The 25299-nt window shown below is 42.1% G+C and overlaps 1 protein-coding gene across 1 annotated transcript in view; it reads left to right on the top strand.

The window, feature by feature from the left end:
• The window catches only part of LGR5 (leucine rich repeat containing G protein-coupled receptor 5), a 146203-nt gene that overhangs the window by 88307 nt on the left and 32597 nt on the right, over positions 1 to 25299 (top strand). Inside the window, exons 5-11 of the mRNA XM_006095459.3 lie at positions 9699 to 9914; positions 12729 to 12800; positions 16351 to 16419; positions 20091 to 20162; positions 23955 to 24026; positions 24424 to 24492; positions 24633 to 24704. Coding sequence (XP_006095521.1) covers positions 9699 to 9914; positions 12729 to 12800; positions 16351 to 16419; positions 20091 to 20162; positions 23955 to 24026; positions 24424 to 24492; positions 24633 to 24704 — 642 coding nt within the window. The remainder of the gene's footprint in view (positions 1 to 9698; positions 9915 to 12728; positions 12801 to 16350; positions 16420 to 20090; positions 20163 to 23954; positions 24027 to 24423; positions 24493 to 24632; positions 24705 to 25299) is intronic.

The following is a 25299-nucleotide window of genomic DNA, read 5'->3' as shown; positions in this document are numbered from 1 at the left end:
GAACTATTTAGATGAAATTACTAATATTTGGCAATGAATTAGCTATGAAGAATAAAGGAGGAAGAGGTACCAAAGATGATTCCTGAGAGTCTGGTTTATATAACCATATGACTAATGAAGCCCATCACTGAGATAAGAAACCCTGGTAGAGGACTACTTTTGGGGAGGATGGGGTGGGAGATACTGAGTTTGATCTTAAACACATGTGTTTGAAGAGAAACAACTAAGTAGATTACACATAGACCATTTTAAATTCAGATCTGGATCTCGAAGAAAAGTGAAATTCAGGTTTAGGTCTTCCTACCATGCATTTCCCTTCACCGAACACTTCATCGTAATGACTTGGTTATCTGACTAACCTGTATAAAACATGTCCCATACAGGTTGGGACCATGACCACCTGGTTTACTGCTAGATCTCCAGCACCAGGTGCAGTACCTTGGCAAAGAAATAATTGCTGAACTGAAGCCTTAATCTCTAAGTGATGTTCTAAACTGCTGCTCAGGACCAGCTAATCTCCCCCAGTTTGACTGAACCTGTATTCACTGATTTCTGGCTGCAAACTCTTATCTTTATACCATGGCTTTTCTCACCTGCCATTCTGGAGCTGAGCGTTGGACCCTAGTAGTTTCTTTAGGGAGTTTGGGATTGATCTATCTACAAGAATTAACTTTCCCATTGTCTTAGCTGAGGACTTTTCTACTTCAAAAGAACCGTAATATTAAGTTGATGCAATTTAGATAGGCGGGAGGTAGGGGATGCTCATGAACACAAGGCCCAGAAGATCTGTGGGAAGGACTTGACTGGGACAGAGAGATAAGAGAGAAGTTTGGCTAGATAAAGTGGGTGGAGAGATTTGAATATTAGAATGAGAAGTTTCTGTAAAAGGAGTGGTAATGTGGAAGAACTAAGGATTCTTAGCAAGGAAATTACCTAAAGCACAATTTTAGGGAGATTAATCTAGCAGCAGCCTAGAGGGTTAATTGAAGAGATAAGAGATCAAAGCAAAAAGGACCAGCTCAGAAGCTGTTGCAATAATACAGGTGTGAAGAGATAAGAGGCTGAACTAGACAATGGAAATGGAGTTTCTGTGATAAAGATAAATGGGGAAAACTTGGTGAATGATTGGCTAGAAAGCAATAGGAATATTCAAAAATGACCCCCAGGTTTCAAACCCTGATGGTACCTGGGAGACTAATGGTGCCCCTGATGAAAAGATGGTCTTTGTTTTCTATGGAGAAATATGAAACTGAAGAAGTTAATTCTCATGTTACTTTGGCTATAGATCATCTACATTATAAAATTCACAGTAGTGGTGACCTCTGGGAAATTGACTTTACAAAGTATTTCTATTGTAAATTGACTTTACAAAGTATTTCTCACTGGAATCTTGAATTCCCCAATGATTCCAGAGAGACAGAAGTTCGGTTCAGTTGGCACTTCATCTGGCTGCTGGCCAAGTCAGGTGACTAGTCTCAAAATTACTGTATTTTATCTCTCCCCAAGTTTGAGAAGTGGGAGGAAAAAACTTTTTTAACTTTTCAGAGGTAAACATAAAGCAATCATTTTTCTTCCTGGTTTACATTAAATTTACCAACAAATGAGATGGAGAATGTTAGAAAAAACAAAAGCAGAAATTCCCTTGTAAGCAATCATGGTGTTTATGTATATTCATATGCTTAATATTGTCCAAGGGAGATAGGTGGGAAATTTTGATAAAATTTCACATTGTGGGCACTCCCTCAATATTAAAAAAGAAGTACTACTAATAAAAGTGACTCATATTATAATGAAGACTATATATATATATTCAATCTCTAAGAGTTCAGGTAGATAAAATTCTATCCTGAGAGTATTATACTGATCTCCTGACAAATTCAACTCCAATTATCAACTCCAATGTTTTCCAATGCAATAAAATTTCACCATAGCAAAGAGTTAAGGTACCTTGTAAAATTGTATTTTTTAATCATTTTTTTATTTTTCAATTACATTAACATACATTATTATATTAGTTTCAGGTGTATACCTAGTGATTAGACATTATATAACTTACTAAATGATTATCCCAATAAATCTTGTACCCATCTGACACCATACATAGTTATTAGAATGTTATTGACTATCTTCCTCATGATAGTTCCTATGACTATTCTGCAACAACAAATTTGTATTTCTCAATCCCTTTACCTTTTGCATCCACCCCCTCAAACTCCCTCTCATCTAGCAACCTTCAAAATATTCTTTGTATCTATGAGTCTGTTTCTGTTCTGCTTGTTCATTTATTTTATTTTTTAGATTCAAGTGTTGATAAATATGCATTTCTTGCCATTTTATTCATATTTTTATCTTTTCTCCTTCTTCTTCTTAAAGAAGATCCTTTAACATTTTATATAATAGTGGTTTGGTGGTGATGAACTCCTTTAGCCTTTTTCTTGTCTGGGAAGCTCTTTATATGTCCTTTGATTCTAAATGATAGCTTTGCTGGGTAGAGTAGTCTTGCTTTTCATCACTTTGAACCCTTCTGGCCTACAAAGTTTCTGTGGAGGAATCAGATGCCAGTCTTATGGGAACTCCCTTGTAGGTAACTAATTGCTTTTCTCTTGCTGCTTTTAAGATTCTCTCGGTCTTTAACCTTTGGCATTTTAATTATGATGCATCTTGGTGTGGGCCTCTTTGGGTTCATCTTGTTTTTGGACTCTTTGTGCTACTTGGACTTGTATGTTTATTTCCTTCACCAAGTTAGGGAAGTTTTCTGCCATTATTTTTTCAAATAGATATTCAATTTCTCTCTCTCTCTCTCTCTCTCTCTCTCTCTCTCTCTCTCTCTCTCTCCTCCTTTCATCACCCCCACTATGTGAATGTTGGTACACTTGAAGTTGTCCCAGAGGCTCCTTATACTGTCCTCATATATTTTTATTCTTTTTGCTGTTCTGATTGGGTGTTTTTTCCTTCCTTATATTCCAAATCGCTGATTGATTCTTGGCTTCATCTACTCTACTGTTGATTCCCTGTAAATTATTCTTCATGTCAATTAGTGTATCTCTCATTTCTGATTGGTCCTTTTTAATGATCTTGGGGTTCTAAGTTCAGAGACCATCCTTATAACTAGTGTTTTGAATTCTACATCTAGTAGATTGCTTCTCTCCATTTAGTTCTGTTTCTCAAGTTTTGTTCTGTTCTTTCACTTGGAACATGTTTTTTTGTCTCTTCATTTTGGCAACCTCCTGAGTTTGTTTCTATATATCAGGTAGAGCTGCTATGTCTCCCAGGCTTGGTAGAGTAGCCTAATGTAGTCGGTGTTCGGTAGAGTCCAGTGGCACAGCCTCCCTTTTCACCCAAGCTGGGCACCTGAGGTGAATCCCCTCATGTGGGCTGAGTACATCCTCCTTTTGTAGTTGAGCCTCAATTGCTGTTGGCATGTCATTGGAAGGAATTTACCCTCAGCCTGATCAGCTGCAAGGACTGGCTGCAACCACTAACCTCTGGCCATCATGAAAGATCAGCTGTGCAGTCCCCCCACACTCCAGAGCAAGACTTACTTCAGTGGGGCTCTGGTGCCTGCTGAGTCTTCCCCTTGAATGTGTCATTTGTGGAGGTGATTGGATGATGTTTTGATGTGGTCTGAGGCTGTCCCCCAGTACGCTGGCTCTGTGGTCTCTCAGGAGGTACATGCCAAGGTCAGCCACCACCTGTGTTCTGCCTGGAGCCACCCAGCATGAGCTACAAAGTGATCTGCAGGTGGCTGCTTCTTATGCTGGGCTTGGATGTGCCCAGATGAGGCCAAGCTTCGAACCAAGACCAGCTTCTGCTAGTTCTGAGCCTGGGGCCACTTAGCAAGAAGTATGGGACACACTGAGGCCAGATGTTGCTTGTTTGAGAGATTTTAGGAAAATCTGAAGCATGAGCCAAGACAGACCATTCAATAGGAAAGTCACTGGAAACAGCTTGGGTGGATCCAAAAGTTGGGTGGGGTGGGCCTCAGGAATCACCAGAGCAAGGCAAACAGTGTGAACCAGGTTGATGAAGTCTCACATATGGCACCCACTTGCCTGCGCTGTCAGGGGAGAGCTCATCAAAGAAACAATGGCCTATGTCTGGTAGAAAGCTGCACACACACATACGCACACACACACGCACACACACATGCATGTGCGCACACACGAGCTTTCGCTCTGATGCCAGATAAATCAATTCCTCCCCATATGTCTCTGGTGCCTTTCAAGCTGCTGCCCAGCGCTGGAGCTCAGAAGGAGTTAGTCTGAGTAAGTCCATGCATGGGCCCTGTAAGAGGAGCTGCCTGGAACTCCAGCAGCCTCTGTCTCCCTCAGCCTCAATCCCTGCTGGTTTTACAGTCAGAAGCTATGAGGACTTCTCTTCCTGACACTAGAAACCTGGGCTGGGGCCTGGTGTGGGCTGTGAACCCTCACTCCTCAAGGGGGACCTCTGCAACCAAGATATCCCTCTTGGTTTCTATCTGCCACACATGGGTGTGTGACCAGCCAATTCTGCATCTCCAACTCTCCTACCAGTCTTGATGTGGATTCTTCTTTAATTCCCTAGTTGTAGGACTTCCATTCTGCCAGATTTTAGGTGGTTCTGAATGATGGTTGTTCTGTTGTTTAGTTGTCATTTTGATGTGGTTATGAGAGGGGGTAAGTATGGCATTTACCTTACGTAGGCCACCATCTTGACTGAAAGTTTCAAATTGTATTATACACAAGCTTGAAACTACATGATCTCATTTCATTGCAACAGTAAGTTAACTGAAAGTGGTTTTATTTCTTAAGATTTTATAAATGATCTCAATCACTGTGGTCTTTTTACTATTTGTGAATTGTTCATAATGGTCTCATTAAATCTACAAATGTATATACAAGAGAGTTGGTCATTTCTTTAAAATGTATGAAGAAAAATGCTCATCCAAATATGAAATAGCAATGTCAGTCATGAAGATGCCATGATTCATAATGAAAAAGAACCCTCATTTATTGAATGCTATTATGCCTGCAGCTGCAGCATTCTTCACACCTAAGCTTTTTTTCCCCTCAAGTCATCCATGTTAATAATTGACATTATTACAGTAATCTCAGATATGAAATTAGCCAAGATCAATGGCCTATCTTTTGACTAACTCTTTCTTATAGTTAACTAGAGGCCCGGTTCATGAAATTTGTATACTGGGGGGAGGGGGTCCCTCTCAGCCAGGCCTGCACCCTCTCCAATCCAGGACCCCTCGGGGGATGTCCGACTGCCAGTTTAGGCCCGATCTGCAATCCAGGACCACTGGCTCCTAACCACTCACCTGCCTGCCTGCCTGATCACCCCTAACCACTCTGCCCACCTGCCTGATCACCCCTAACCCCTCTTCCTGCCTGCCTGATCACCCCTAACCACTCTCCCCTGCCTGCCTGATCACCCCTAACCACCTCTGCCTCAGCCCTGCCACCGTGGCTTTGTCCAGAAGGATGTCCGGAAGACATCCAGTCTATCCGGTCTAATGAGCATATTACCCTTTTATTAGCATAGATGGCTCATCAAAGACATTCTCAAACAAAGACGTAAGTTTGTGTGATACATTGGCAAAGTATCATATAAAAGATATATATATGTAAAGGACTATTTTTCTGAACAACAATAGCAAGAATGAGCTCATAGATTCTCTAATCCCTACAATAATATAATTTAGAAATCAAAAATTCCTTTCAGAGGCACAGAGTAAATTGGCAAAATGTTTCTTTAAAAAAAATACAATTTGTACAATTAACCTTTTATGCATGAAAACATTATGGAAAATATTTCATAAGAGGGTAAGAAAATTAGCACCTTTTATTTGCCACTGTCTGACAAAAGATTTTTTTTTTCTTTGCCTGTTACCTTCCTAGTTTTTCATCACGTAGGTTACATTGATATTAAAGAACTATATTCACAGTGAACATGCAGTTCTGTTTTATTTTTAGTTTATATAATTCTGGGTAACATTCATCCCTGCTCTTATATGGGCTCCATTCACCCACTTGCCCAGGATGGCACATGGAGTCATCATAACTTCCTTACTTCCTCTGGCCACATCTGGTGAGTCCCTCATTCTGTCAGGCTCACTTACTTAGCATCTCTCATATCAGACTTTCCTCTCCATTTCCTTACTTCCTTCAGGCACTCATCTTCTCTCTCCCTGATCACTGCCGCTCCCTGCCTGCCTGATCACCCCTAACCACTCTCCCCTGTTGGCCTGATTGCCCTTAACCGCTCTGCCTGCCTGCCTGATCACCCCTAACCGCCTCTGCCTCGGCCCTGCCACCGTGGCTTTCCCACCCATTCCTCCTGTACAGTGCTATCAGCGTGATCTTTCTACAGCCACTCCCATTGCTAAAGAGTTTTATTTTACCACATCTAACTGCATGCAGGTTTTGTGCCGTCTCTATCACATTATTGATAGATACAAACTTAAATGCCAGCATCATTGCTAGGAACTTTCTCTGAGAATGTGACATCTTCCACATGTCAGCACTTCTTCTTTGCCTTTAGAAAGAAGATGGTATATGCAACAATGTATCAGGAACAAAACACACATACACACATAATGATAATACTGAAGGAGAAAAAATAAGGGTGACTTCTCTTAATTATAATTACAGGCACCTCTTCATAAATTCTCTTAAGAGAGGTGAAAAAAGTTGTTTGTGTTTCTCAAACAAATTCACTGGCAATCTAGCATTTATGTTAACTAAATTTTGACTAAGGCAAAATTTGAGTTTACCTTTTTTATTTTGGGAATTGTTTTGATGATCAAAAAACACCAACTGTTAACCTTGTAATAATTTAAGATCGTTAAGATGCATTATGGTTTATAAAGTTCCACTGTATTATTTTCTTTAATCATAAGCAACCCTATAAGACAGAAAGGTGTTGTCCCCATTTTACAGAAAACTGAGTCCATTGACCTGGCCATGGTCACAAAGCTGCTATACTGACTTGGGTCCAAGATTTCTCATTCCAGATCTCTGCACTAATTCACAGATTCTGAGCTGCTTACACACACACACACACACACACACACACACACCTTGTGATTTGCATGAAATAGAAGTAATAACAAAGAAACACTTAAAACGAAGCTATATAATGTAGTTATTTTTATTGCTCCTGATAATGTTATAGAACCACCTTTTTACCTATTTTCATGTCCTGTCTAGTGTCGTTTTTCTTATACCTCACTGCTTAAATGTTGCATTTTCCAAGCATATGAATAGAAAATGTCCAGCTGCCCAAAAAGAGCAGATTGATATAATACGAGCTCTTTGTTTGCTCACAGAATAGGCACAAGTTGTGCCCTGCCAGCTGCTTTGTCCACAGTCTGAACCTTGTTCTGTAAGAACCACCTGTATGACTGGCTGTATAATTAATTCCATGCTCCGGTTTAGCCTGGGGATCTTCTATTAATATTAAATCAGATACTGCCTCTGAGTGCGAACAACATACCACTCTCCGAATTAGATTTGGACCACTGAGGCCAGGTGGACATGGACCTCAAAACACTGCATTTAGGAGGAGTATCATTTATTGGAAGCTTCTTATATGAAACTGTTCTGGCAGAGAAATGTTTTAGTGCTGCAGTCAGGATACCCAAGTATTGAATCCATGAGCATTAGTACTCAGAGTGTTAAGACTTAAAGAATTGCCCTGTCTCACTCATTTCATTTCAGATAGCAAATTGCTCTAAGATGAGAGTGTAGAGGCCAGATTACATCCCTTTTTCTTGGGGGGGCGGCAGGGGAGAGGAGTGATTCATAAAAGACATCTATCCAGAAAAATGGACTTATTAACATTGGAAACTGATCCCAGGGTCACTTGAAGATCCAGCAGAAACTTTGGTAGTGCCTTAGAGATCAAAGAAGACAAGCCTATGACTCAATGCTGAGAGTCTTTTGTATCTAGTAATTGTCGCCCGAGGTTTGCGCTCAACTTTAAGGACAGTCATTTTCAGGACTCTTAGAAGCCACTAGGCGTTCCAATGCCTAACAACTGGCAATAATCAGACAATATGTCAACTAAAACTTGGAAGCTCATATTATTTAAATAAAGTCTTCATTCTTTAATCAGCACAGTCATTAAGGGGAGTTTACATATGTGCTTTCCTCCTAGTCAAACAATAATAATCACCTCCTCGTCCCCTGATGAAATTACACCTTATTTGAACATGGGCTGAGCGTGTTGTTGCAGGAGAAAGAGGAAGAGACAGTGTTGAGTTTTCCTAAACATTTCCAGCTCCATCTGTTGACAGAACCTTGAGATATTTGGAAGCTGGGCTTCTGCTGCCTACAGTAACAGTTGTTCCACGGGAAATGTAATTGTGAGTGGGGTATGACACCGGACTGTTAAACTGCGTTCCAAGTGACCTTATCTCCATTACTTACTATCAACACTTGGCTCATGACCTTGAAGACATCACTTGTTCCCACTCAGTCAGAAGCAGCAGCCAGAGGACAAGCGAGCGAAGCCACGTTGTGACAGAAAGTGAGGGAGCCGCTTTCCGTCGCTCCCTACCGCAGAGCATTCTCTGTTTCTAAATTGTTTAAATTTGGTGTGCAGGGGATTGCTTCCTGACCCTGGTGTGCTTCCTACATCTGTTTAGTCTTAAATGCTTCCTAAAATATTTTTCAAAATCCACTCGTGATTTCCTAATCCTTCTTAATACACGGACTGCTTCACATGCAACTCTTCCTCTTTTAAATCCCAGCTTTGAAAAATGCAAACAAATGGGTGAGCCTTAAGAACGGATTGGGGAAGAGATGAGTGGGGGCCGTCAGAAGCCTAGCAGAGGGATGGCGGTTCTATTGTTCATGCACCTTACAGAAATTTTTCATTGTTTGTCTGTCTGGTCGCTTCAACAAGAAAAGTGAAGATGTTGTCATTACAGCTGCTGTTTGTGTTGGATTCGGGGGAAATAAATGTATTGCACTCCCTCTGCTGGCTCTGAAGTTGCAACACCTCATTAACCAGATCTATATTTAGATGTCTTTTCCCATTTGAGAGAAAAAAAAAATGGTGTGTGGAAAAAAGGAAGCAAAAGCTGGGAATGTTGTTAATTTTATTATTCATTTAAAATGTCAGGAAAAACAAACATCTGCCCAGTGCCAATGGTTAGGGTGAGCAAGAAAGCCAGCAGTTTTTAGGCCTTCCAGCGCTGGAACAGCCTTTACAAATCACTCCGTTCCTTTCAAATACTGAAACAATCTTTTCCCAGAGCTTAATAAACAAACCAGTGGATTAGCATGCTCAGTATGTTCAAAACAGTCTGAGGGACAAACACAAAGGCATGTATTTGGCTTGGGGCAGGAGGGAGAGGAGAGGGTGTCTTTCACTTGGTGTCAGAAAGGAAAACTAAAAGATCCTCACCTGAATCTTTATACCTCCGGGGAGGCCACTCCAGGCATGAAAGCATGCTACCCACAAGCCTGGAAGAGAACCAAGCACCATGGAATTTTCCAGCCGAGGGGACCTAAGAAGCAATGGCTCTCCTCTTGAGTGAGAAAGAGAGCTTAGCAAGAGAGCAAAATGCTCCAGACATCCGAGGACCAGGAGGGCCCCGGGGCCCGTTTTATTCATGTTAATCAGCATACGGAGGGTTTTCTTGCAAAGCCCGTGTTTGCCTGGGCTCTGCTCTCTTCTCCATTCTTGCTTGCTCTCTTCCCCAGGCGGCTGGATGCCAACCACATCAGCTACGTTCCCCCCAGCTGTTTCAGCGGCCTGCATTCGCTGAGGCACCTGTGGCTGGATGACAACGCTCTGACGGAAATCCCTGTCCAGGCTTTCAGAAGTTTATCAGCACTGCAGGCCATGACCTTGGCCCTGAACAAAATACACCACATACCAGACTATGCCTTTGGAAACCTCTCCAGCTTGGTAGTTCTGTAAGTTCTATTGATTTTTTTTTCTCTCTCTCTCCCTTTTAACAATTTCTAAATTCACTCTAAGACCTTGACCTTAAAATGCTGGCCCTTCAAACCTTGAATAGGGACATTTTAAGGGTGGAAAACCCCCTGAATCCCTCCCCAAAATGACTCATAAGTGTTCTAATTGTATAAAAGAATGAAACAACATTTATGGAACACCTGCTAAGTGCCAAGTACTGTTGGGCATTCAAAGATAATAAAATATGACCTCTGCCCATTGTATATTGTACAAGTAACCACCACACTGTACAATTAGTAAAAAATGCCTTATTTCTGATAATAACTTATAATTCAGGTCAAATTGAAATATGCCATTCTTATCTATATATATAAAAGCCTAAGCAACCGTTAGGACCGAATGACTGGAACAACCGGAACAACCAGCGGGCCAGTTGTTATGACATGCACTGACCACCAGGGGGCAGATGCTCAATGCAGGAGCTGCCCCCTGGTGGTCAGTGCACTCCCACAGCCAACCTCCCGCAGCCCCTCCCGCTGGCTGGCCAGCCCCCCAAATCAGCCCTGAAGGGGGGGCTGGCTGGCCCACCTCCTGGGGTCCCTATCCCCAACCGGTCCCCCCCCTCATAAACCTCGATCGCTGGCCAGGCTGAGGACCCCACCTGTGCACAAATTCATGCACCGGGCCTCTAGTTATTTAATAAATACTCTTGGTGTAGCTAGTTTGGCTTAATGGATAGAGCATAGGCCCATGGACTGAAGGGTATGGGTTCAATTCCAGTCAAGGGCATGTATCTTAGTTGCAGGCTCAATCCCCAGCCCTGGTTGGGGCACATGTGGGAGGCAGACCAATCTATGTCTCTCTCACATGAATGTTTCTCTATATATATCTCTCCCCCTCCCTTCCACTTTCTCTAAAAATCAATGGAAAAATATCCTTGGGTGAGGATTAACAAATAAATAAATACTCCTGAATCCCTACCAAGGAAAGAGAAGCAAGAATGAACCTGAGAGTGAGCTATGCATGTCTATACCTCCCCACCCATAGGTCTAGGTTCCATTGTTTTAGTAAATCAAAATGACTCTCAAGTAATAGTTTGAAAAATAACCAGTCTTCTGTAAGAGTGTAGAAATATGCCCCATGTATATAAAATATCAGTTGATGCTGATAGAGGAAAATAGCAGCTGCTTGCAAGGCTGTAAGATCAGTTTGTAGAAGAACCTGGACCAAGGTCTCTTCTGCACTATTTCTCCCTTCACTTCTCACCCACCCACCCGCCCACCCCTGCCTCCAATCATTCCACTTTACTTGACGGCATGTCTGTCTTTTGCATTGTATACTACTTTGAAAGCTCACCAGCTTTTTATTCATGTTTTTAGATTCCCCTCAATCCCTTTCCCCATGTGTTGCATGTAGGAGATCCTCAATAAATATTACATATATCTCATATGAACCCAACACATATATATTAGAATAAGAACCTTAGCCTGAAAGAATAACAAATTTTGGGTGATATTAACATCTTTCTAAACTGAATTTTGCTTACAAACACATGCCAGAAGCTGGATAGGTGCTTTGTTTTCTCTTCCACTAGAGCAGTGGTTTTCAACCTTTTTCAGCTCCTGGCACACATAAACTAATTACTAAAATTTTGGGCCACACCAAAAATTATATTTTTGCCGATCTGACAAAAAAAATGTATAATTTTGATTTACTCACACTGACGGCTGTTGTTGTGTTTGCTGTTGTCATTTTATTATTTGACAATCTAAGTAAAAAGTCATCAGTGCCCCTGACTAAACAGTCAGGTATTGCATGTTTTAAAACTTCTTGCAGCACACCGGTTGAAAATCACTGCACTAGAGGGAATAGATTTACAGAGAGCCAGCTATTCTTTTTCACGCTGTCTTCCTTAAGCTCATTTTCCAAAATCTCTTTGGGACTTGATCCAGTTTTCAGTTATGCGCACAATTGCTCTCATTGGCCTTGACCTCACTGACTTACCATTGAACCAGTGGTGATAATTATACACACTAATAGTGCGTCAAGATAACTAATCTCCTTGGGCAGCCAAAATATATGATCATCATTTTCTGCCGTCAAGATTGCTGGTTTCTCTTACCCTGTGGCCCTACCCTGGGAATGTAGTCATCATAAGCCATCAGCTTCAACAAAAAATGTGCTGATACACCAGGACCTTTCCTCCACCCTCCATTTGTCAATGAGGGTCAGTATCTTTCTTATCTCCTACCTCCAAAAGCCATGCTAATTAACCCACGTGGGAAAATACACTGAACAACCACACTGAACAACCTGGATTTGTTTTTATCAATCATGTTGCTCATAGTATAATACACTACCTGATATCTCAACCTAAAAGGTAAAACTGTGACTGCCTATTAAATTCTAGGGCAGCGGTTCTCAACCTTTGGGGGTCGACCGACCCTTCCACAGGGGTAGCCTAAGACCATCGGAAAACACATATATAATTACATATTGTTTACAGTAGCAAAATTACAGTTATGAAGTAGCAACGAAAATAATTTTATGGTTGGGGGTCACCACAACATGAGGAACTGTATTAAAGGGTCGCGGCATTAGGAAGGTTGAGAACCACTATTCTAAGGTATAAAATCATCTATGGCAAGAGTAAATGGAGCATATAACCTTTTTACAAAACATTAAACAAAGCATTTCTTGTATGTAATTAATGCATTCTTTAGTATAAGTTTCTTTGGATTTAAGCGATTGAAATGTGCCTAAGTTTCTATGTTCAGTGTGCCTTGCTGACTGTCTGTAATGTTCTCTTGCAGGCATCTCCATAACAATAGAATCCACTCTCTGGGAAAGAAATGCTTTGATGGGCTCCACAGCCTAGAGACTTTGTGAGTTGACCTTTTATTTGTTTCCCCTTTTTTCAGTGTTTTCCTGAGTATTCTGAAGGAATCAAAACAGCCTTAAAGTCAAGATTGCTGTTTGGTTTGGTTAATTGCCTGAGCTTTAAACAGATATTCACTGAGGCTTCATCTTACACACAAACACACACCTGGCAAAGCTAAACAAGATTTTATCTTGATCTAACAAGAGTGATAAATTAGTTAGAATCATTATAAGCTAAAGGAGATGCTTTCCACTGAGCAGAGACTATGTGTTTGGTAATGTGTATTCTGTCGAGAATAAGGACGAAAGGGGGCTAAGAGGGGGAAGGGGAATGAGAGATATCTGTAATACTATCAACAATAAAAAATACATTTTAAAAAAAGAATAAATTCTATATTGTCCAGGATGCAGACCAGGCTGCACTCTGAGATGAACAGGTGTCTCATTAGGAAACAGCAGGGTTCATGCTAAAAGCAAATCTAAAGACTAACAAGTTATGGTGGCTACCATGTATTGAGTATATTCAGGGGTGGGCAAACTTTTTGACTCGAGGGCCACAATGGGTTCTTAAACTGGACCGGAGGGCCGGAACAAAAGCATGGATGGAGGGTTTGTGTGAATGAATATAAATTCAAAGTAAACATCATTACATAAAAGGGTACGGTCTTTTTTTTTTTTTTAGTTTTATTCATTTCAAACGGGCCTGATCCGGCCCGTGGGCCGTAGTTTCTCCACGGCTGGATATCCATAGTCAAATATGGCACTGGACATTTGGCACACTTTCAATTAATCTACAACTATCCTGTGAAAGCAGACATTGCTCTCCCATCTTAGGTCCAGTGCTATTAAGGATTTTACCGACATTACATAGCTGGTCAATAGCATAACTGGGATTTGCTTCCTTCTCTAGTTCGACTTCAAAATCCACGTTCACTACTACATTCTACTTCCAAAGAAAAAGTCAAAAAATTTAGTTTTGCGTTGTTACCTATAATGAAACTAGAGCCCGGCCAGCTGACTGTAGCCTAGAGTGTATCCCAAACCACTTGGAGAAGGGCTTCCTATGGGCCACACACCCTGGCTGAGCCCTTCCCCGGGTGAGGAGTGCTCTTCATTGCCCTGTGGAGTGCGAGAGCCATAGTGAAGGTGGGGTGACAGGCAGAGCAGGTTCTGAGTGTGCCGGGAGAGGAGGGTGGTTCCAGCTGTGCCCCAGCTCAAACCTTCATGTTTTTACTACTCAAGCACAAGAAACCACACAGGGCCACTGAATCGACGATGCTGGCTGTGACAGGACTGCAGAAGGGGCTAACCAGAGACCACCTCTGCCGTGGCCTTGGAGCCCCTTATTCATTTGCATACAGAGCTTATCAATTTGCACAGGATCAATTTAACTTCCAACCAGCTCTGCATCCACCGATTTCCTTCCAGACCATCTATTGTTCGTGGTCTTCTTGAGGCCGATCAGCACTAACAGCTCTCCTTCCCGGGTTACTTAAGTCACTCTGTGTTTCCTCCTAGAAGGGAGGAATCGTCCTCATAAGGAGATGCCAAAGATGAACTTGTCCAGGCAGGATTTTGATGTCAACTCAATGGCACAGGCAAGCAGTTTCCATGGTGCTAGGAAAAATTAGAACTTCTTCCTTATCTACACAAAGCTGGCTGGGGGATCTTAGCAATGGAAAGCACCTTCGGTCCTTTTCAACTCAACAGGAACAAAAACAAGATGCGCTCTGATGGGTATTTCCGTAAATAGTCTCCCCCCACCCCCTAACCCCTCATGTTTAGGTGAGGACCCAGGATTGCATATAAATACCATAGAATAAAACATTTTAGGAGAAACTCCTGCGAGTCTTATTGACCCCCCTCCCCTCCCCTTGCCCATAGCTGAGGATCAGTCAATTGGTTACTCCCAATGTCCTCCTTTCTCTCACTAGAAATCCAAGTAATTTATAAGGACCCAATACTTTTTTAATCAAAACAGAGCATCTGGAGAGATTTACAAACAGGAAGAAAATTTATGTCCACAAAAGACCCAAGTTTCCTGCCTGCAGTATAGCTTAACGATGGTTTGTGTCAGACAAGTAGGAATCTAGATTCATGTCTAACTCAGTTAAATTATCTCTCTCTTAAAATTAAATAGCAGTTCTTTTCCACAGAGGAAGACCTAACCACATCTGATTGCCTGACCAAAAGGTTTTTCTGTGTCATCTGGGAAATCTGCCATTCCCAGAGACCAGCAGGCAATTACTTTTTCATACAAAGATGTAGCTATAAGGTGGAGTAAATCTATAAAGCCCGTCTGAGTAATGGAATTGAAAAGCCATTTGTGTCATAACAAATAGGGAAATTAATGATTTGAGATTGTTTGGCTATCCCATCTCTGTGCATGAAAAATAATACAGAGCTTTGCCTCACCGACCAACGAAAACATCATACTCCTGATCTGAATCACTATTTGTGTCCCTGAGAAAAGTCTAGACCTAATGTGCTTCCTGAGAGGACCCTGCACATATAAACCTCTCCAGAAGCGGGTTGTCATGCGGACCTCAGGCTGTGAGGGACACAGGCACTCCACAGGAGCCAGGGACAAAGCCGCTCTCCAAGAGGGCCTCTCAGGCGAGACTCTAAGAAGCAGGGGGAAGAAGAGAATGGAGGAGGCAACAAGAAAGGGCATGTGACTCAGGAGCCCAGAGTAGTGCCCGGACAATCTGGCAGCTGAGTGAGCTAAGCTCAGGTGAAGAGCCACATTAGCAAGCTTTTAACACTTGGCCAAGCATCCCTCCTACTTGGACACTGACACGGCTCTCTGTGCCCTCCCTTTTTTGAAATGCCCCTGTGCCATTGAGACTTGACTCATTGAAATTTCTCATGATCAATCTAATGGCCATTTTAATGCAGAGACTTGTGGAATGGTGGTGATCAGCAAGCCAAACAAACCTCTCTCCCTAAAGAGAAGGAATGAGCCCTGGTTGGTGTTGCTCGGTGGTAGGAGCGTTAGCCTGGGAACCTAAGGGGTCTCGGGTTTGATTCCAGTCAAGGGCATGTAATTGAGTTGTGGGTTCGCTCCCCGTCCTGGTTGGGGCACCTGTAGGAGGCAACCATGTGTCTCTCATGTCGATCTCTCTCTCTTTCTCTCCCCTCTCCCCATCCCTCCATTAGACTTCTCTGAAAAAGCAATAGAAAAAATATCCTCAGGTAAAGATTAAATAGAGAAGGAATGAGAATTTTCATCACTGATACTGGTCCATTGAAATAACATGTTAACTGCCCTGACCGGTTTGGCTCAGTGGATAGAGCGTCGGCCTGTGGACTCAAGGGTCCCAGGTTCGATTCCGGTCAAGGGCATGTACCTTGGTTGCGGGCACATCCCCAGTAGGGGGTGTGCAGGAAGCAGCTGACCGATGTTTCTAACTCTCTATCCCTCTCCCTTCCTCTCTGTAAAAATCAATAAAATATATTTTTTTAAAAAAGAAATAACATGTTAACTTTCCTAGTAAATGTAATATATATGAATCTGAAAATGAAAAACTAAAAATACTATTTACTTACTTTCAGAGATTTAAATTATAATAACCTTGATGAATTCCCCACTGCAATCAGGACACTCTCCAACCTTAAAGAACTGTAAGTATTTAGGACAGATTTAATGGGAGATTCTATTCTTGGTTAATTTATTTTTTTTAAATGTGACTTATAGGAAAAATATTTTAATTCATCTAAATGACAGTTAAGTACACTTGAAATATACTGTAATTGATTCTATCATCAGCAAACATCAAATAATCTTTTAAAATTTATAATGGATTTCTAATATATGTATATTAGAAAAAATATATACATATTTCTCTAAGCCGTACTTCTTTCCTAAGACATGTTTCCCAAATATTTATACACTTTATAGATTTGTGCAGAACTGTAATGGAATTCAGTTATTTGCTGAGCATTTTGAAAAACATTTCTAAGTTGCATGGCAACCTAAAATAAAATGCATGTGCCTAGTGCAGTGCTAGATGCTTTCACATACATTATTTCACATTCTTTTTTTAAAATTAAATCTTTATTGTTCAGATTATTACAGTTGTTCCTCTTTTTTCCCCCCATAGCTCCCCTCCACCCAGTTCCCACCCCACCCCCTGCCCTTACCCCCGCCCTCACTGCCCTCTTCCATAGGTGTACAATTTTTGTCCAGTTTCTTCCCGCATCCCCCACACCCCTTCCCACCCCCACCCCCCGAGAATAGTCAGTCCACTCCCTTTCTATGCCCCTGATTCTATTATAATCACCAGTTTATTCTGTTCATCAGATTATTTATTCACTTGATTTTTAGATTCACTTGTTGATAGATGTGTATTTGTTGTTCATAATTTGTATCTGTACCTTTTTCTTCTTCCTCCTCTTCTTAAAGGATACCTTTCAGCATTTCATTTAATACTGGTTTGGTGGTGATTAACTCCTTTAGCTTTTCCTTATCTGTGAAGCTCTTTATCTGACCTTCAATTCTGAATGATAGCTTTGCTGGATTGTAGGTTCTTGGCATTCATCACTTTGAATATTTCTTGCCACTCCCTTCTGGCCTGCAAAGTTTCTGTTGAGAAATCAGCTGACAGTCATATGGGTACTCCCTTGTAGGTAACTGACTGTCTTACTCTTGCTGCTTTTAAGATTCTCTCTTTGTCTTTTGCCCTTGGCATTTTAATTATGATGTGTCTTGGTGTGGTCCTCTTTGGATTCCTTTTGTTTGGGTTCTCTGAGCTTCCTGGACTTGTAAGTCTATTTCTTTCACGAGGTAGGGGAAGTTTTCTGTCATTATTTCTTCAAATAGGTTTTCAATATCTTGCGCTCTCTCTTCTTCTGGCACCCCTATAATTTGGATGTTGGTACGCTTGAAGTTGTCCCAGAGGCTCCTTACACTATCTTCATATTTTTGGATTCTTTTTTTCTTTTTTCTTTTCCAGTTGGGTGTTTTTTGCTTCTTCGTATTTCAGATCGTTGACTTGATTCTTGCAATCCTCTAGTCTGCTGTTGGAAGTCTGTATAATATTCTTTATTTCAGTCAGTGTATGCTTAATTTCTAGTTGGTCCTTTTTCACAACCTCAAGGGTCTCACTAGACTTATTGAGGATCTCATTAAATTTATCGGCGGTCTCACTAGATTTCTTGAGTGTCTCACTGAGTTTATCGGCGGTTTCTGGAAAGTTCTTGAAAAACCTTAAAAGTGTAGTTTTGAACTCTATATCCAGTAGTTTGCTTTCCTTCATTTCTGCCATTTGTGACCTGTTTCTTTGTCTCCACATTTTTTATGCTTCCCTGTGTTGATAGAGTGGCTTTCTGTGCTAGGTGTCCTATAGCACCCAGTGGCTCAGCCTCCCCAATTACCTGAGGTGGACACTATTGGTGCACCCCCTTGTGGGCTGTGTGCACAGTCTTGTTGTAGTTAAGCCTTGATTGTTGTAGGTATCACTGGGAGGAATTGACCTCCAGGCCAATTGGCTGTGAGAATCAGCTGTGTCTGCAGTGGGAGAACTTCTGTGCTGGAGACACCCTTCTGGGGCAAGACTTGCTTCAGTGGGGCTTTGGTGCTCACTGAGTCTGCCCCCTGAGTGTGTCCCTTATGGATCTGAGGAGTTGTAATCTGGATGTGGTCAGAGTGTACCCACTCTGACCACTGGGTACACTGGCTCTTGGATCGCTAAGGAGGTGCTAGTCTAGCCTCTTCCTGAGGCTACCCAGCAGGAGCTCAGCTGTGAAGGAATGCAAGCTGCTGTGGGGCCTTGGGCCAGCTTCAGTTGGTTAGGTAATTTTCAGATTACAAAGGGCCAGGCCTTTCATATGCAAGAGCCTCTACGCACAGCTTGGGCAGGCTGGGGTCCCAGGGGATCAACAGGGCGGAGCAAGCAGCTATGGCTGCTCCTCAGTCCTGCCCTAAGAGGCCCCGCTTCTCAGTGTCCCGGTAATCGCTGCAAGCACCTCTGAGAGAAAGCCGCCCTCGAGGTCCAACCGATGCCAGACAGTCTAGCCTCTCCCCGTATGAGTCTGGGTCCCCAGAGACTCACCCAGAACTGGAGTTCAGAGCAGTTGGGAGCTTGAGACTCCCTCCCGATTGAAAAAGACAACCATGTTCTCAGCCGCCAGCCCTTTCCGCGTGCGCCTCCATACCTCTGCACTTTACTTCCGCACCTCCTCTGAGTCTCAGTGTGCTTTTCTCTTTCCTTCCAGTTGTAGAATTTCCACTCAGCCAGCCTTCCTGTGGTTCTGGATGATGTCTGTTTTATCTTTTAGTTGTATTTTTGAAGTGGTTGTGGGAGGCAGCAATTTCCGGTGTTTACCTATGCCACCATCTTGGTTTCTCCCTATTTCACATTCTTTAAATACTTCATGACTCTTATTTAATTTTAAAAAACACAATTTTACTAAAGTAGAGCTAACCTTCAGCTATTAGGTTGTATATATTCTTTTACATACTATAATTAGTTTTTCACTGTACCTAAAAAAAACTATGTAAGCAATGTGCTAACACTTGGAAAGGAAAATAAGCCTAGAACCCATTTTCCTGGCAGAGAGAAATAAGACACACAGCTAAAGGAGGTAGACAGCAAGGCTTGTTTATTAAAAAAAAAAAAAAAAAAAAAAAAAAAAAAACAACCTTCAGGAGGTTCTGCCTTGGGAAAACCCACTGTGGCCTAAGTGGGAAGTCATCATTGTCTATGGCGAGGCAGACCAACGACTGCCACTCATCTCATCCACAGGCCCACACAGGACCCAAAGACCTTCGACTTTGCCCCTCTGCCATTCAGACAACATTAGCATCAACACATGAGAATCAATTCGTTATTACAGACTCACTAAGCACCTTCCTTCAGCTCAGGAAATTCTGTTCTCATAAGGAGATTATTTAAATCTCTACCTCACTGCAGCTTAAGTCCATTTTCTCTTCTCCTAGTTTCAAATGGGGTCATGGTCTGTCTCCAAAGATGGTTCCCTCTGTCTCAAGTTGTTATACACAGTGCTCTATCAGATATTAACAGATGAATTTTCTTTAATAACACTAGATTGTAAGTTTCCATAAAGCACAATTATTATTTTCAGATTCTTTAATTTTCTTTCAAGATGACAGCCTGTGATTTCTTTTTCTCCTAGAGAGTGAGGGCATGTAAGTTTCAAATGCATAGAGGAATTTAACCTGAGTCTCTAGTTACTAACGGTGCTGGTAACTGCCATGGGGAGAGAAGGTGAGGACTAATAAATAAATTTATACCACACAGTATTTCCTATAATTTTTTTTCTTCTCTTTCTAGAGGATTTCACAGCAACAATATCAAGACAATACCTGAGAAAGCATTTGTAGGCAACCCTTCTCTTATTACAATGTAAGTGGCCATGCTTCTTTTTTATTTTTCCATCCTGAAATAGAGCATGCATTGCTTTTTTAAATATAATACAATAAATGGTCTATATGTGCCCAAGTTTTTTCTCAGTCAATGTAAGACTTAATACAGAGAAATATGTAGAGAGAGGTTTTGCCAGGTTTTAGCTAAATGCTGAAATAATATAAAAGATTTGTTTTTCTAAGACCTTCAATATGCATTGCATTATGCTTCATATCTTCAGATGCCTTTTCTCACTTTGCAATAATCTTGTGAAATGCTTTGCTTCTCTCTATTTTATAAGGAATAAAACTGATTTTTAAAATGAATCCAAGTGTACTAGAAATGTAAATTGTTATATACAAACTAGAGGCCCAGTGCACGAAATTGATGCATCCAGCCTGCACCCTCTCCAATCCAGGACCCCTCGGGGGATGTCCGACTTCCCTCTCACAATCCGGGAACGCTGGCTCCTAACTGCTCACCTGCCTGCCTGCCTGATTGCCCCTAACTGCCCTCCCTGCCAGCCTGCCCCCCCTGCTGGCCTGGTCGTCCCCAACTGTCCCCCCTGCCAGCCTGGGCGCCCCTAACTGCCCCCCCCACAGGCCTGGTCGCCCCTCACAGCCTGCTGCTCAGTTGTTTGGTCGTCCCTCACTAACCCCCCTGCTGGCCTGGTCACCCCATGCAGCCTGCTTGTTCAGTCATTTGGTTATCTCTCACTAACTTCCCTGCCAGCCTTGTCACCCCATGCAGCCTACTGGTTGTTACTGTTACTGTCACGGCATCCTGGACAATTTGCATATTCCTCTATTAGATAGAAGTCCTTTACAACAATAAACTCCAGCTAAGTTGATGGTGGAGAATGAGAATACTGTTTTATGCTGTCTGTATATCCACTGATTGTCATGAAGTCACATTTATACAATTACAAGCTAAGATGTAATTCTAGAAATATACATATGTTTTAGAAAGGTGTATATGAGGATTTAGGTACCATAAAAGCACAAGTTTTAACGAATAATTAATTCTACGTTTCACATTTACCACAGACATAAGATTGATCATATGTAGATATACAAGAAGATGAAAATATGTTAGTATTGGGCTGGCTCTTAGTTAAAAGATACCTGGCAGATTTGGGACATAGGATTGGACTGAGGTCATGGGTGAAGGTGAAACCAAAATGTGGTGTTCCGAGTCCAAGTTCGTTGTCTCACAGAACCAAGGAATGGATTCACGGACACAAACGATTAGCGGAGGCAAAGTTCATTGAGGGATAGACGGACTTCCTGCCGCAGGGGGCAGCAAGAAGGGGACCCAAAGCAGGTTACTGGTGAAGCTTCTTTGTCTCAGGTTCCGAAGTACCATGCCCCTTAAACCAGTCCTGGAAAAGGTGCGGCTGGTGTTCCAAAAGCAGGCCAGTGTCCAGAGCTTCTGTTCCATGTTGCAGCTGGGTGTAGCTCAGCATCTAAGCTAGCTAAAGTCCATCAGTCCATGTGTGCAGTCCCATATGGCCACAAGCCACATGGGCGCAGGGGAGTATATCCCCTGAGATAGGAGCCCAGTGCGCCAGAGAGAGAGAAGAGAGCGTGTGCTTCTTTGTCCAGGGGTAAATTCATGCTTGCTAGCTCCTGGTTGGTCCTTTTAAAAAATTCTGCCTTAGCAACATCCTTGGGATTGATTATACTCCTCACTGCCTTGTGATTGGCTATCTGCAAGTTGCCTGTCTTAGTAGCATCTACACATTTTAAAGCTCAGGTCTCCCTCGCACACCCTTCTTTCCCCACCTTGCTGCGTTCCCCGGTTCTAGGTCCTTTTGTTTTTTCTGAGGTGCGGTCAGCAAGCTGTATCCTGTTCACATCTGCAAGGTCCTGTTATTCTAGGACTTCCCACTCTCCTCCCTCTCCCCACGTCCTGTCCAAAGGTCCCGTCCCTGACTGCCTAGCCCTCCTGTCTCCTCAAGGCATCTTGAATTTGGAGGAAGAGAGTAAGGACAACTGTTGAACATGACTCTAGGGGCACTTCTTGGCAGAAATCCATCCTGTGCCAACTTGATTGAGAGGCATTCTGGGACTGCATACCATTTGTCACAAATGAGCTGGAGTCCCAATTAGCCCTGACAACTAAGGAAAAAAAAATACCATTCATCATTCCTGAAATGTTCTGACAGTATGTTGGAAAACTAAGGGTTTTAAAGTTTATTGCCAATAAACATTAGTCCTCATTAGAGAGTATTTACATAGTTAAGAGGTTGGCAACTTGCATTGCCTTTGCTTCTTTTTCCTAGCAGCTGCAGGACTGGGTATGTGTTTTTTAATTACTCTCTTGATATGCTGATACCACTTAAAGGGGACTAACAGCCCCCCAAATTATTAGTGCTCCTATCCAATACTTGATGTTGACTTAATCCCCCCTCTCCTTGCTTCTGCTTCTGTTTCCATCTCTTGTCATTGCCATCCCCACCCACGCCCCTTCCCGGATTCCCACTTTCTGTGAAGGCAAAGGCTTCCTGTATCTATTGGCTACTCAGACCTTATTTCTACCTATGCAGTCCCATCCTATGCCTAACTTCCCATCCAGCTACCCATCAGCCTCTCTGCTAGCAATTACCTCTAGATGTGCATCAGTCTAAGGCTCATCTCCCTGCCTATCCCACTGGTAGGGTCATCTCTCTTGAAACACAGCACCCATATTGTCACTCTCTTGCTGTGAAACATGCAGAAACTCGGGATTTTCTATTTACATTAAATGCACACTCCTTACCCTGACTTTCACAGCCTCCCATGTGGCCCAGGCCAACCCTCCTGATCAGTTCCCCAAAGCTCTACTCAATTACCCTACACATAGTCCAGACCAACTCAGCTAAATTCATAAAATGAATCTTTCCTTGTTTCCTTTGCTCCTATGATGCTATCTCCTCACTATACTTACTGAAATTTTGTTTTCCAGGGTCTATTTTAAATAACATTTTTATGAAATTTTTCCTGATCTCATGAGGGAACTCCCGTCTGAGAACCCTATAGCTCCTTATTTGTGTCAGTGATAACTCTGCCTAGGTATACAAGCATGTGTATCATATCTGCCCAGGGTACACATATATGAATATATAAGCGCATAGTGCAGATAAAGGATAATATAATATTATGAGGCAAATTCCATTTTTAGTCCCTTTTGTGTTATGATAAGATTTGACCAGAGGATAGACTCTTCATGTAACATATAAAACTTCACCTTTCTTTAATTAATGCTACGCTTGCCAGCACCCTGAATTACCTTTCTGCCACTCACTAGAGTCCACAGATGTTGGAGGCACAGGGAAATTTTTAAGTAATAACAACAGTCAGTTCACTTTCTTTTCTCCTTAGTAACTATAATTCATATCTGCTGTCAGAAATTTTCTATCTTAAATAGTATGGATTTCTTACCAAAAGTCTCATCATATGAGTTAAAACACTTTTGAGGTTGCCTGAAACCACGTAATTGAGAATATTATATAATACCAGAGGTCTGGTGCATGGATTTGTGCACTGGTGGGGGTCCCTCAGCCTGACCTGCGCCCTCTTGCAATCCAGGACCCCTCGGGGGATGTCTACTTTGAGCATCTGCCCCCTGGTGGTCAGTGCCCATCATAGTGGCTGGTCAAACGGTTGTTTGGTTGTTCAGTCATTCGGTCGTTTAGGCTTTTAGATAGAGAGATAGTATAATTGAAATTACATAAAAACATTGAATGTACTGGTTGAAATTTGCCATTCAAGTTTTATACTAAGACATTGGTGTTTGGATTTTTTTTTCCAGACATTTCTATGATAACCCGATCCAGCTTGTTGGAAGATCCGCTTTTCAGCATTTACCTGAACTAAGAACACTGTAAGTTTTCCTCTGACATATCACTTTCCCCTTGTAGGGTTGCTGTAAAAACCAAATGTATATTATAAGTTGAAGTGCTTTGAAAATGGGAATAAAAATTACCCATTTTTATCTGGCCAGCATGACTCAGAGGTTGACCGTTGACCTATAAGCCAGGAGGTCACGGTTCGATTCACGGTCAGGTCACATGCCCAAGTTGCGGGCTCAATCCCCAAGGTGGGGCGTGCAGGAGGCAGCTGATCAATGATTTCTCTCATCATTGATGTTCCTATCTCTCTCCCTCTCCCTTACTCTTTGAAATCAATAAAAACATATTTTTTAAAAAGATATATTTAAAAATTTTTTAATTATCCATTTTTCTCTTCTCCCAATAATTCTCATGTGTCCCTCCTTCTAGGACTTTGAACGGTGCCTCACAAATCACTGAGTTTCCTGATTTGAGTGGAACCGGGAGCCTGGAGAGCCTGTGAGTACTTGAGAAGGCTCTTGACTTTGACCAGAACAGGCACTGCTTTTAAAGCCCAACCAGTCTGAATGCCAGCGAATCAAAATATGTCCGTGTGATGCCTGAATAAAAGACCTATGTCTGGTTTTGTGTTTCAACAGGACTTTAACTGGAGCACAGATCTCATCTCTTCCTCAAACCGTGTGTGATCAGTTACCTAATCTCCAAATGCTGTGCGTATCAGTAAGGCAATAACGCCCTGTGAACAGGCAGCTGCCATCTAGGGGTGAAGTGTCAGACATTATTTCAAAAATCCTTTAAAAGGGGAGAAACTCCTTTCCTTGCTCTTCTCCAGGAGGTCAGGCCTCCTTTGCCCGCCGTGGGCCAGGGAAGCGGCTCTCTGACAGGACCCTGGTAATGATGGCAGTACACCGTGTTTCCAAACCCCAAACGTCTCCCACTGGAGTCCAACTGGCACACATTTCCTTTAAGAAAATGGATATGAACAAGCCCAAATAACTTCCTTTCCCCTCTAAAGGCTTTTCAGAGCAGAAATAAATAGATTAAAAACCCACTATGGATGCCAAAATAAAAAATTAAGCTATCGGATGCACACAGACCTTGATAAAGGCAACCAAACATTCTTCCGGTATAGTTGTGGGTGCCATGTTCTAATGTTTCCTCTAATGGTTAAACTGTTTGCATATGTTATTTCCGTTGGCTTGGAGCTTTTTGCTCTGCCTTTCTTATATTTTATGAAAAGTCGTTTATAGGAACTTGAAGAGCTTTGTTTTGACCTTCCATTCTCAGCCCTCTCCCTCAATCCCA

This window comes from Myotis lucifugus, unplaced genomic scaffold (assembly GCF_000147115.1).
Source record: "Myotis lucifugus unplaced genomic scaffold, Myoluc2.0 scaffold_156, whole genome shotgun sequence".
Taxonomy (NCBI): domain Eukaryota; kingdom Metazoa; phylum Chordata; class Mammalia; order Chiroptera; family Vespertilionidae; genus Myotis; species Myotis lucifugus.
The sequence above is the reverse complement of the archived record's forward strand: the minus strand, read 5'-3'. Positions and strand labels throughout refer to the sequence as shown.